This window comes from Apis cerana, linkage group LG5 (genome assembly GCF_029169275.1).
Source record: "Apis cerana isolate GH-2021 linkage group LG5, AcerK_1.0, whole genome shotgun sequence".
Taxonomy (NCBI): domain Eukaryota; kingdom Metazoa; phylum Arthropoda; class Insecta; order Hymenoptera; family Apidae; genus Apis; species Apis cerana.
This window is the reverse complement of record NC_083856.1, coordinates 9656487-9668947: the sequence shown is the minus strand read 5'-3', so window position 1 is coordinate 9668947 and position 12461 is coordinate 9656487. Positions and strand designations below refer to the sequence as shown.

The 12461-nt window shown below is 40.7% G+C and overlaps 1 protein-coding gene and 1 long non-coding RNA gene across 5 annotated transcripts in view; one reads left to right on the top strand and one right to left on the bottom strand.

The window, feature by feature from the left end:
- The window catches only part of LOC107994321 (homeobox protein Nkx-2.4), a 28944-nt gene extending 20851 nt beyond the window's left edge, over positions 1–8093 (top strand). For both annotated transcript variants that reach the window (XM_062075054.1, XM_062075053.1), the window contains one exon: positions 4523–8093. In XM_062075054.1, coding sequence (XP_061931038.1) covers positions 4523–4858 — 336 coding nt within the window. In that variant the 3' untranslated portion in view covers positions 4859–8093. The remainder of the gene's footprint in view (positions 1–4522) is intronic.
- On the bottom strand, positions 7474–12218 carry LOC114577038 (uncharacterized). 3 transcript variants are annotated; one of them, XR_009829718.1, is made up of 4 exons: positions 11383–12218; positions 9999–11010; positions 9334–9913; positions 7474–9261 (listed from the first exon to the last, which is right to left on the bottom strand). It is a non-coding gene; the product is annotated as an uncharacterized LOC114577038 (long non-coding RNA). The 3 variants fall into 3 exon arrangements; XR_009829719.1 differs by having other exon boundaries at positions 11458–12218; XR_009829717.1 differs by having other exon boundaries at positions 11560–12144.
- Positions 12219–12461: the final 243 nt, after the last annotated feature.

Here is a 12461-nt window from a genome sequence, read left to right as displayed (position 1 = left end):
CTGTCAGTTTCTTACGCTTCAAAATGAATTTCTTGCACGACTATGAAACGTGCAACACGCTTCTCGGAAATGTTTTCAAATCGTTTCTATCTAGCTACTTCGTTATCGCATCTTCTTTTTTCTTTTCTCTCTATACCGCTATGTTTTTTACGAGTTGAAAATATTTTTGCAAAGAATACGTTCAACGTGAGCGACACTTCACGTGGAATGGCGTTTCGAGATAAGCGGATTTTCATAGCGTGTTTTTCGGCCAGCATCGACTTCACCATTTCATCGAATTTCGATGGAAACAAGCACATACGTTGCACGATTTTTGCATAAAACCACTTTCCAGGTGACGAGGATCAAAGTTATTCTCATGTTTTGATCCATTGTGATATTCAGTTTTACAAATGACAAACACTTGTTTTACGTGGAATTAATTAAATTTATTTTCACTACTTAATATCTCATATTTAATCTTCGTATAATTCTTGATCTCGCACGATTTCATCTCTAAAATTACCTTACAATCTTCTTTTGACGTCATCACGATTTTAAACGCGTAATTGTATTAATCTCAATTTTTAAACATATAACAAGTAGTTATTTAGATCGCGATCGATTTTGTTTCTAAATAGAGTCGACATTGTCGCCGCCAAGCGGCAGCTTGTAAACACCCATAGAACATTAATGGTGTTGAAAGTTATCCGGTGTCCCGATCTGTGAACCGTCCTTTCCCCTCAATTCGTCCACGCCAGAACGAGCAACCGCCCCATAATTTACTCGTTAGTTTTTCCTAGTCCCTATAGATTTTACTTTCATTCATTTCTTTTTATTCCCTATCTGTCTTTTCATTCCTTTTTCTTCTTTTATAGCTAGTAACTTACTATTTCTTTCTTTTTTGTCCCATTATTTATTATAGTTTCGATTTCAATTCAATGATTTGTTTACCGTTTCTTTCTATTTCCCGCGCGGTATTTTCATTGTGTTATCTTGATCTGTTCGGTGATACGTATAATTATGTGGCCGGGATCACGTGCATGGGTGACAATATATGCATCGGGCGTAACAATATCATTAATCGTTTTATACAATAAGTACATTGTTTAGATAGTTTTCTTAATATGAAAATCGAATCTTTTGCAGAAAAAGAATTTTGGTAACTTTTTATTTTTGTTGCTTTCGGAACACAATCTTTCCCAAATAATTATTTACAAGATATATAGTAAAATTTATGTGACATCGTGAAAAGTTGGTATTAAAAACGTACGAATCTGGAATTTTTAAATTATATTGGGAATAATTTATGAATTTTTATTAAAATGTGACGAAAATTATAACTAGTAACATTAATAACTAATAGAATTAATCGTTTTTATATTTAAAACGATATGCGACGTGAAGGTAGCTACGTCGTCGACGACGACGACGGGTTGGTAGGCAGAGCTCCAATTTTTTTTCCCTCTTTTTTCCCTTTCTTTCGTTTTATTCCATTTCCTCCCCTCGCGGCGGTAAAAAAATTTCAAGTGGCAGCGCGAGCGAGCGAGCATGAGAAAAAGAAAGAGAAAGAAAAAGACGGGCAGGGAGAGCGGGTGAGAAGAAGAAAGAGAGAACGACAAGAGAGGGGAAGAGAGGTATCCTGCAGGGGAGCGCGGAAACGGGTGCTCGAGGACCGGTCGCCATCTTGCCATGAGTACAGTCATGCACAACACCTGGACGCGAATCGGGGTTACCAATACTACTACTATTGATATCGATTAACCCTCCCCTCGAGACGCGAGCCGTCGATCTTTCGACCCGCGGATTGTAACTTCGAGTTGCAATCGAGATTTTAAGTCGAATGCCTACGACATCTTTATGTCTAGAATGTAAAAGAATGTAAAAATAGGAAATCGTTCGCAATCGTATATGATAGAATATCGTTCCATTTAAATAACCGGTAAGAAAAATTCAAAATTAAAATTTTTATATCAAGATAAATATCAAGTTATAATAAGATCTGTTTGAAAATGATAAATTGTTATTATCATTAATTCTCGATTTTAAGGAATAAAACGAAAATTTAAATTATTTTTCTCTACGAATCTTAAAAAAATAAGAATGCAATGAAAACTTCGTGGCCTGGTTTTAGCATTTTTCTGGCAGAAAGAAGGCGCGAAAGTTGTTTGGCGAGTATCGAGAGACCGCCTAATGTAATTACACTCGTGGTAAAACATCGGTTATTAGATTTAAAAACCACTTCCTCGTTTACAAAACCCATTGAATTCCATTCGTCGTGGAAACGAGAGGTCCCGGCAGAAATCTTTTAATATCTCTTCTCGTGGTTCTTTGTTCGACCGAGGTTTCAGTAAAGAAACGAGACATAGACGACCGCCGGGCTGGACTTGGTAGTGGTGTAGGTGGGATAGGAGGAGGAGCGAAAAAGGGGAAAAGCTGTGGCACTGGTAGAGCCCAGCTTTTAGTTAATTATATCAGTTCCGACGATGACGAGTGTTTTTCCACGAGATGCATTCACGTGGAAGTCACTGGCGCGCGCAAGCGGCACATTTAGATATTCGATGCGGCTGTATACATGGAATGAACATCGGCTGCGACCACGTAGATGTTTCAAGTACAATTTATTTTGCAAATATCCCTGCCCTCGTTTCTCGTCTCCTCGCGATATATTAAAGGAATTAAATATTCCGTAAAGGGTATCCTTTTTAAAAAAAGCGATCGTCTATATCAGAATATTCTTTCCTAGCCGTTCTGTCCTTTCTTCGATTCTTCTTCGCTCTCGCTTCTATTAAAAAAAAATATTAGTTTCGATGAATTTTTGCAATACTGATTAAATCGCCGAATAACGATTAATATTAACACGAAAAATAAATAAAAGGTATAAAACCGAACGGTATTTCACTCGCTTAAAGGTAGAAATATATAAAATAGAATCTCGGTCGAGTCCTTAACCTAAAAAGCAACCGGTGACAACGATCGCTTCCGTAGAAGGAAATATGTATACTCTGCTAAAAAGGGGACGATGTTCCTCGAAGGGGGAAAGGGAAATCGACGCATAATATGCTTCCCGAGAATTCAATCGCGGCCGCGCGATCACGGCAACATTGAGGCTCATTATGCATGGCGCAGTGGTCGCCGCTCATAAACACGTACTACTCCGTTCCTAAGCACGGCCATTTTCGCCGGAAATCGCTTAACGCGTGTTGAAGTGGCTAAAGTGGCGTGACGCGTGACGCGCGCGCCGACCGTCATGCGTTTAGCGTAATCGTCACTTTGTCAGCGTGAAGTGCACGGCATGCCTGCACTTATGTTCGCGGCCAGTAACGTGCACGTAAGTTCATGTTGGCCACTCGAATCGAATCGTTGTTACGTACACCGCCCCCATTGTTTCCTTTCGTACGTAAACCTCCGATCATCACGTTATATAGCCGCGGTTAGAATTTATTTTTCGAGAAATAAATCTTTCTCCATGAATCCGTTTAAATCTACGAAACTGTAATGGGAAAAACGTGCATGTGGTGCTAGTAAATGTAAAAGCTCTCGCTGGAAACATAAATTTTATTAGAATTACAATCGTTTATTCTTCCAACGCGTTCCTCCGAGGATTGTATCTTGCACGGATATTAAGCAATCTTTTTTTTTCTTCAAAAAATAATTTCCACTCGATGTTTACTTTCCACTTGAGATACAGCCTGTGTGTATATACGGTCTCTCGAGATGCATCTAACGCTAAGCTATGCAATCGACGAGGCATTTTTAGACGATCGAAAAGAGACGTTCCCATTTTCGCAATTTCGCATGCGATTTAAAAAAGAAAAAGAAAACGAGCCGGGCCATACGTGTGCGTCCGTGACTCGAAATAGGCGTTATTTCCGAGCGGCCGCGATCATATTATTAAAGCGTCGCTGACGTGGAGATCGAAGAGGAATGTCGTGTACTGAATGTTGATACAGCTGAGTGGTCGTCCCGGCAGGTACTCGGCCGGCTTGCTTCGGCTTCTGTTTGGCATGCCGTGGGGTCCCGCTCGTCGTATTCAATCCCCCCGGATAGAAACGCAGGGAGACGAGGGACAGCAGTTCTCGATGTTGACGCGGCTCGACAGAGCCCCTGAGCTGGAACCCGGCTGTGGTCCACGGTAGCTGGTACTGTTTATTCGTAATGAGAGAGAGAGAGTCTCCTCCGCTAGAGTACGAGTACGCTCGAATGCTGATCACGAAGTATCGCACGGGTTAAGTACCTGTGCCTACCGAGCCCACGTGTTTGCTTGGAACACAGAAGCCGAGCCACGACGTCGTCTTCTCCGTGGTTCGCCGTGCACGGCCTGTGCACCTACGTGTGGATCGAGTGTACACACCGCTCGATCGGATAGATCGCCAGCCTGTCCTTTCTCTCTTCTGCATGTTCCCCGGATTCGAAATTTACCTCCCTCCCTCGTTTCCTCGCGTTAGCTTCCCTGCGACTCGCGCACGAAAATCATTTTTGTACATTCCTCCAAATACAGGACGCGCTCTAACGCGAGGGACGACGCTGTTCTCTGTTGCAGAGCGCCAGTTCGCCGCGGCGGGTGGCTGTGCCGGTGCTGGTGAAAGATGGGAAACCGTGCGGCAGCGGCGGCGGCAACGAGGGCAGTCGTGGCGGACCAAGCGCGGCCTTGGCGAGTCCAGCACCTCACATGACGGCGGCGTCGAGCCCCCACGGCTCTCATCACGCGGCCTCCTCGGTGCCTCATCACTCGGTGGTCGGTGTGAACCACGTGATAACGTCCAGCCAGAGTCTTCAGCATTGCTCGTACTCGAGGACTGGTGCCCAACAGAGCATGCAGCAGCAGCAACAGCCGCAATGCGGCGCGTACCTACCTTTCCAAGGTCGGGCCTGGTAGTACATGCCATCCGCGGCGGGGGCCAATCCCTCCGTCGCAGGTCCAGCTGCTTGGTACCCTCTGGAAGACAGCCCCTAGAAAAAGTCCTGTGTCGCGTGTTCTGTGAATCGTTTCCAGAACCAGGCTTACCTGGATCGTTGGAATTGAACGACGAGACTGATCTAGAGAGACACTGTCCTCCCTTGGTGACGAATATTCATCGCAGATGCTGGACAGAGACTCGGTGAAATCTGCAACGCGCTTAATATCGTCGAATACAAAGTGATTCGAGGGACGTCGAAGGGAAGAGTATTCTGCGTGGACCGCAGGACGGTTACTCGAGTGTTGAGCGCGATGATCTTTCCCTCGAGGGGAGCTCGAAGGAAGAGTCGCGCGAAGGTGCGAGTCACTTTGACTGTTATTAAATATTTGGATCGATGAGAGTCGTGATGAAAAGAAATTTGGAAATACGAATAATTTTCTGCGATACAAAGTACTTACATCGATTTTTGTCATATTAACGAATTGACAAATTATTATTATTGTAGAAATTCAATTCTGTTTCCTGTTCAGTCTCGAGATCCGTTTTTTCACGGAAACGGATCCAAACTCTTTCTAAATTGCAAACGTTTAAATTTCCGAAGGAATATTCGATGTGATTCTATCTTGGAAGAGAAATAAAATTTGATACACGAACAAACACGAATGTGAACATTTGGAAGAACGTTATTATATATACGTACAATTAACACTTGTTTATCCCAACAACGATAACCAATTGCGCTGAAAAAATATTGGAGGATCGCCTAGCTGTTATCGTCTATTTTTCATCGGCGGTTAATCTTATTACACAAACAAAGACCCAAAGTAATCAGAACTTCAATTTGACGTTAACAATGATACGAGTACTTTCTAATTTAATTTAAAATGTTGCTTCGAGGAAAGAATCTTGCCCGCCACTCATTAATTCGTATAAAAGAAATTCATATAATTCGTATTAATTCAAAGAATAACTTCAACCAAGTTTCGAATATTAATTAAATTTCAATTTAACAAGACTAGCGTTGCTGTATCGAGATTGTTTTCCAAATTAATAATAACGAGTCTTCGATTGAAAAACGTAACTAATTTTACATAGCATCGATGCAACGAAATGTTGAAACGGATCGCAGGTGCGCGAATAATCCGGCTGGCGCACTCGAAACGTGTCGATTCCAACTGCGAGAAACCGTACACCGATCGCGGGCATTGCGTGTGTCATCGGAGACGTACTTTCGCGACATTGTTGTACTGCAACAACGTGCAACATCAAAAAGGACTCAGATTTCCACTGGATAGAAATTCTACGTGCGGAGCGGTCACGAATGGTCGAAGACAAGCTTTCGAAATTTTTCAATTATTCTGGTTATTTTATTCCAACGGACCAAAGAGAAAATAATAGCGTGTAAAAAAATTTTTCGATTTAACGAGTTTTGTAAAACAAAAGCGAAAAAAATAGGATCGGATAAAAGAAAATATTTTAAATAAAAATTTTGAAAAAGGGAAAAGAGATATCTAGCAATTTAGATAATAGTTTTATCTTAGCCACGGATTCGTTACTTCGACGCACGGTCGTAATCTGAGTAAAAGTACTAACGAATCATAGTTAATAATCAGAGAAAACGGGTCTGTTCGAGATACTGCTGGAATTGTCGATACATTTTTGCTCGAGTCCAAGCATCAACCGATTTCGGAATACATTATCGATAATTCTAGAGAGTGAAAAAATAATCCATTTGCAAGAACGCAAGTAAGATGAACCTGAAACCAACAAAAAAGGAACGAAATTCAAATTCTACGTTCTATGTTCTTTTTACTTTAGCAATCATTGTTCTATTTTGAGATCCATTCATAAATTTATCCCTTTTTAATCGGACGTTTCTTGAAAATTTAAATTTTTACTCAATAATCCCAAACACGACAAAGAAAAAACCGTAATGCCGAAAGTTTGTTCCTTTCAGGTTCCGTTCCATATCTCGGAGAACATTTTAAAAGACAATTTTAAAACGTCACTTCAACAGATATCCCAATTGCAAGAAACAATCCGTACCTAAAGAAGAAAAAAAAAACAAAAAAAAAAAGAAAGAAAAAGAAAAAAAAACGACGCTTATTACCCGAATCTAAATCTACAAGCCACGTTCTCTTACAATCCTCGCACGTAAATACACGAGCCCGCAATTTTTTCTCGAACGTAAACCACCAGATTCCACCAGAGGAAGCGTTGGTTGAAAGAAGCAGAATCTGTCGGTGGTGAAAAGGATCAGCGGGGGGAAAGAAGAAGGCCACCAATCGGGCTGCCAAGTCGGGGGAAAAACCTGAATTACGTAGCGAAATAGCATTCTCTTAACTTTCACGATTTCCGAGCGGCGGGATTCGAAAGGGCGGGGATGAAAGAGCACAAGAGCACGACTTATACGTTAGATTCGAAACAGACTCGAAACGGATTAATCGGCCGCGTGGTTTGTTCAATTGAACGGCTCGGATCCAACGTTTCCTTTCCCTTCCTGTTGGAAACGGTGAAACCGTGTCGCGAGCATATTTCAGACGGACACGTCGAGCCGGGGACACGCGTGTACATAGTTAGAGATGTATATTACGGAGATATATATTTCTCGCATCCGTCGCGAAATTGTGACGCGCGCGGTTCGCTCGCGTAGAAGAGAATCGATTTTCCACGGTCGACAACGACGAAGATGAAAAACAAAACGTGCCGGATATGAAAAGGAGAGAGAGAGAGAGTGTGTGTGTGTGTGTGTGAGCGTGCGAGCGAGTGAAAAGGTGCGCGCTGTGATAACGAGGTCACAGGTGTGAATTCGATGGTGTAAATATAATATGTGGTATGCCGATGTTTAGGCGCACACGCGACGAAGATAGAAGGAGTGTGAGATAAGTGGTGGAAGCCGGCCCCGAAGTTGAAAAGAGGTGAATTTCAACGGACGGAGCCCGTGAAGGATTTCGCGTTCTACTGTAAACGATTTTTAGCGAACTCGAGCATTATCGACATTAATATAACACATACACACGAGAAGACAAATACACACGTACAATACCGATTCATACGTACACAGGTACACACAAAAGCGTAAGAAATATAACAATTGACGAATAGCGAGTAGCGTGTGACGGTGAAAAAAAAAAAAATTAGAGATTATTACAAAGTTTTGTAAATAACGACAGAGATATTAATAAAATGATACTTATTCAAAGGAAACTTAAACTTGCTATACGTAGTGCATCGAAACATGTATTTATCCTATCCTGTATTTTTCCTACGTTTCTCTCTCTCTCTCTTGTATTTTTCCCCTCTTTTCTTATTAACTCTCGAGATTCGACAAAGGATTGAATATACGTTTGAATTGACACGACTCTGATCAGCAAGATTCAGCAAGTCGTCAGAATAGGCAATTGTTTTCTTCGTATTACAAATACACTCGCTCTATTTTTAAAAAAATTCTCCGCACGAATGAAAGCCTATATTATCATCAGCACACGTTATATCGTAAAATTTTATCATGGATTATAATTCAATTTATACGTGTACATATAAAAAGATGTAATCCTCTTCAACAGTGATCCGACGAAAGCTCGACTAATTACCTTCCCCTATTGAGAAACCGATACCCCGATCGAGCTCAACAATCAACCTCTACTCCTCCTCTCCGACAAAGAGAAAATACTAAGAATGTTTCATTACATCTCTCACGATTTTTGATCATGCCCGTTTCTCATGGCGTGGAACGAATCAGCTTGGCGACTAGCAACCATGGAAACACCCTCGCGTGTTCCTGGCCTCGTAACGTCGTAACCCCCTTAGAACGCGACGGTGTAGCTACGATTATTAAGGTAAGCCGATCTCTTCGATAGGTGAAGGTTAATGCCCGGCATACAGGTAAAGAGAGAGAGAGAGCATCAGGAGTCGGCCGGTTGTTATTGGATATTTGCCGAGGGTCTGCAACCGGGACTTAACCCCACGGGGGTAGGATTCCGGCGATTTATCAAGAGCACCGTGACTAATTGCTCCTGGAAGAGCGGCTACACAGAGCAGGTACACGCGCGCGCGCAATTTACCGGGTCAAAAGGGAAAAGGTTGATAGAAAACTGTTTCCGACTTCTGCTGCGGAAGTGAGATTAATGAAAGCCGAGGGGAAACCGGCCGTGTTCTTCCTTCTCTTTTTCTTCCAACATTTCGTCACGATATTATGAAATTTCGCGAATCAACGCCACGATGATCCTTCAACAATTTCTTTTCCAAATCTTATAGTTTCTTCTTAAAAGTCTGAAGTAAGGAAAGTACGAGTTGTATCGATCGTGTCGAGCGTAAACACTTACTAGAATTATATAAATCTATTAACATGACGACGTGTTGTTCCGAGAAATTTTGTTATCTGAAAAAAAAATGAATAGGTCAGTTTAAAAGGGAAGGTTAGTTTCGCATGAGAATGGAAAATTATGCGAACCGAAATCGCGTATAATCGCGTCACATCGAAGTAGAAAAATGGGAAAATGGTCACACACGTTTCGCGCTCGATGTTGTCATCGTGCGCCGCGTGTGCCTTTGTGTGTGTGCGTGCGTATACCGTATGACATATGAGAGGTCCTGACAGTGACAGGCCTCTGCTTCTGGTGGTCACTCTTATACACTGGTATCCCATATCGCACCCCACACGTACCTCTCTTTCTCTCGCTTCACCCGCCATTATCATATTTATTAACTGCCGCTCGACGCTTATATCTACACCTATTCGCTGCCATTCCTATATAATATAATCTGTGCCAGTGACAGCAGCACGTGGCTTCAGCCTCCATCCGCTTTCCCTCACCCCGTTAACCCTTGTCCACTAAACCTTCAGTTGCTATCTTTCTCGTTATTATTGCTCCCTTTTCTCCCTTCCTTCAACACTAACGCCCTTATTAGCTGGACCACGAATTTATTACCGTTTTTGATACGATTAATAAATCTTTCTTCCATTATCTATTATTAATTGATTAATGAAAAAAGTTATATAGGGAATAGATGCAATGTTCAAGCGATATGATCTGTAAAGGTTGTTGTTATTATACAGTAAGAAATGGAAATTAAAATTATTAAATTTACATTAACATAATATCATAAAGTAGGTACCTAGGAGATATTTTCTTCACTCGGGAGTGAAATTTGTTTGAAATTTTTACAATCGTTATTTAAATTTCTATATTTAATGCTATTTCTCTTTGGAAATGGCACACGTAAGCTTCGTTTGCGCGAATCCTTCGGTCGATTGTAAATTCATGAAGGAGAAGGAAGTCGAATGCCCCACGTTGAAACCTCGTTCATGAATACTGGGCCAACGAAAACATGGGGCTGTTTCGATCTAAGACGCGAATGCGAGGCAAGGGTGTCCTTAGCCTTGATGCTAATGTCGTCTTCCTCCCTTGTTGATAGCTGCGAAATTCTAATGCATTACAAAGGGTTGTCGAGCAAGTTCCTTGGCATTCGTCATTCATAGGTTCCAATGGAAGAATTCCCTTAAATCCTTGCTAAAATACAATACATTTTCTTGAAACATATATTCTTTGAAATTCAATATTTCAAATAATTTTATTAATACTTGTTTCTTAAATGATGAAAATTTAAAAAATTAAATTTTATGAAATTTTAAGGTAATACTTAAACGTTGGAAAACGTTAATAAGATTCGATAATTCAACTCAAAACTAAAATCTTGACTAAATGTAAGGTATTCAAGTTTCTCCGATGATGGACGATGGATAGAAAAACTTCTCCATTTTTTCGCGTCCCATCCAATTCTGGGTAGATATCAGTCAATCAGTCGTTTCTGCAGCGTTTCCCTGAGCACGTTATTGAATTGGAAATTTCCGGCCGGAGGACAAAGAGTCGATTTCATTTGAAATCATGCCGCGAATCTCATAGACTTCCATTCAAACAGGTAGAAATGCAGATTGCCGGCGACACAAAGCATTCCAGTCGGGATAACCGAACTGGATAACAGGTCCAGATATTGCTACTTGACTCCCTCGCCCTGCAGGTAATTGCTACGCCAGAATGCCTTTGCCATCCGTACCGTCACGGAATTTGCGATATTCCCTCGTTCACCGTACGTAAGATATATCTATATGTGCAATCAATCGCGCCACCTGAAATGGATATTTCGTCGATCCGTTATTAAATCCCAATTTTGATCAAAAATATTCAAGATTCGATAGATATTCGTACTATATATATATCTCGAGATTCATATCATATCATGATTGTGAAACGTTGATACTATATGTTCGAAAATAATCGAAGTTTATTTCAGTCTTTTTCTATATTTTATTCTTTCTTTATCATCTACAAAGCTTTTATTCGTGTTTTTGCAAATATATTTTCGTGAAATTTTAATTGTTTTAATAATCTTTGATAGTATTTTTAAATTCAAATAATTCAGTATATAAATTTGATCAAAACTTGACATATTTCATAAATATTTTTTCTATTGATATATAGAATATTAGAGAACTAATTACCAAACTATGGAAATATTATATCCAGAAAGAACAGAAGAAATGAAATAATGAAAAAAAAGAATGAAAAAAAGTTACATTTAATATGTCGCATTCGAGTCCTAGTAACTTAACGAAAAATTAAGGTTAGAAAACACCGAACAATGATTGAAAAGTCTCGTTGACGCTTGATGCACTCACAAGATTTGTTTTTCGTATAAGTTCGTCAAATAAGGAAGCGCACTCTGTTAAAAGAAAAGACAGAGAATATAAGAAAAAAAAATGTAACGCGGTTTCTCAACAACGAAGCGTTCAATGTCGCGGCATAAGAAATCGTTTAGCCGGCGATCGGCCGAAGAAAACTCGGCAAAGTCTACTGTCTGTGACCCGTGTCCGAACTTGCGACGTCACGGTGTTACTCACACGAGAAATCAGCGACTTATATGTATATACATAGCGGATATGCGTGTGCGTTCCTGCCGAGAGCAAAAATCGCGCGTTGGAAACGGTGGGGAAACGACTCCGCCCCTAGTCGATCCTACCGACTCCGTGAACACGCCCCGTGGATACGCCCCTGAAATCCTGAAGTGAAGCTGGTTACGTGGGCGAGCTTGACCTCCAGAAGTAAATCGCTCGAAGACGATAGAAAATGTTTCTCCGTGACAACCAGCTTTCTACCTACTGACCGAGACTTTCTTCGCGCTCTTTTCTCTCTCGATCCTTTATATCAATCGGGAAGAGCCGGCAAAAATTGATTATTTATCGCAATCAATTGAATCCCTCGTTATTATATTATCTTAATGTTAAAATTACTTATTAATATCAAGAAATTAAAACAATCAATAAATTATTGAACATATCAATAGATAGAAAGATTGATATTACTTACATCGATTGGTTGATTGGTATTTGTTATTCGCTGTAGCTACATTATTAATTGTACGAACGTTAATTTCACCAACACAATATTCGTTAAATCGCAATGTACAAGTCACAAAATTTATTTGATCCGTTATTAATTTTCGATTCTCGTCTATAGGAAACAAGACTCACGAACTCATATTCCCGGACACACTTAACCGACGCCCGAAAAAACAGTTGCT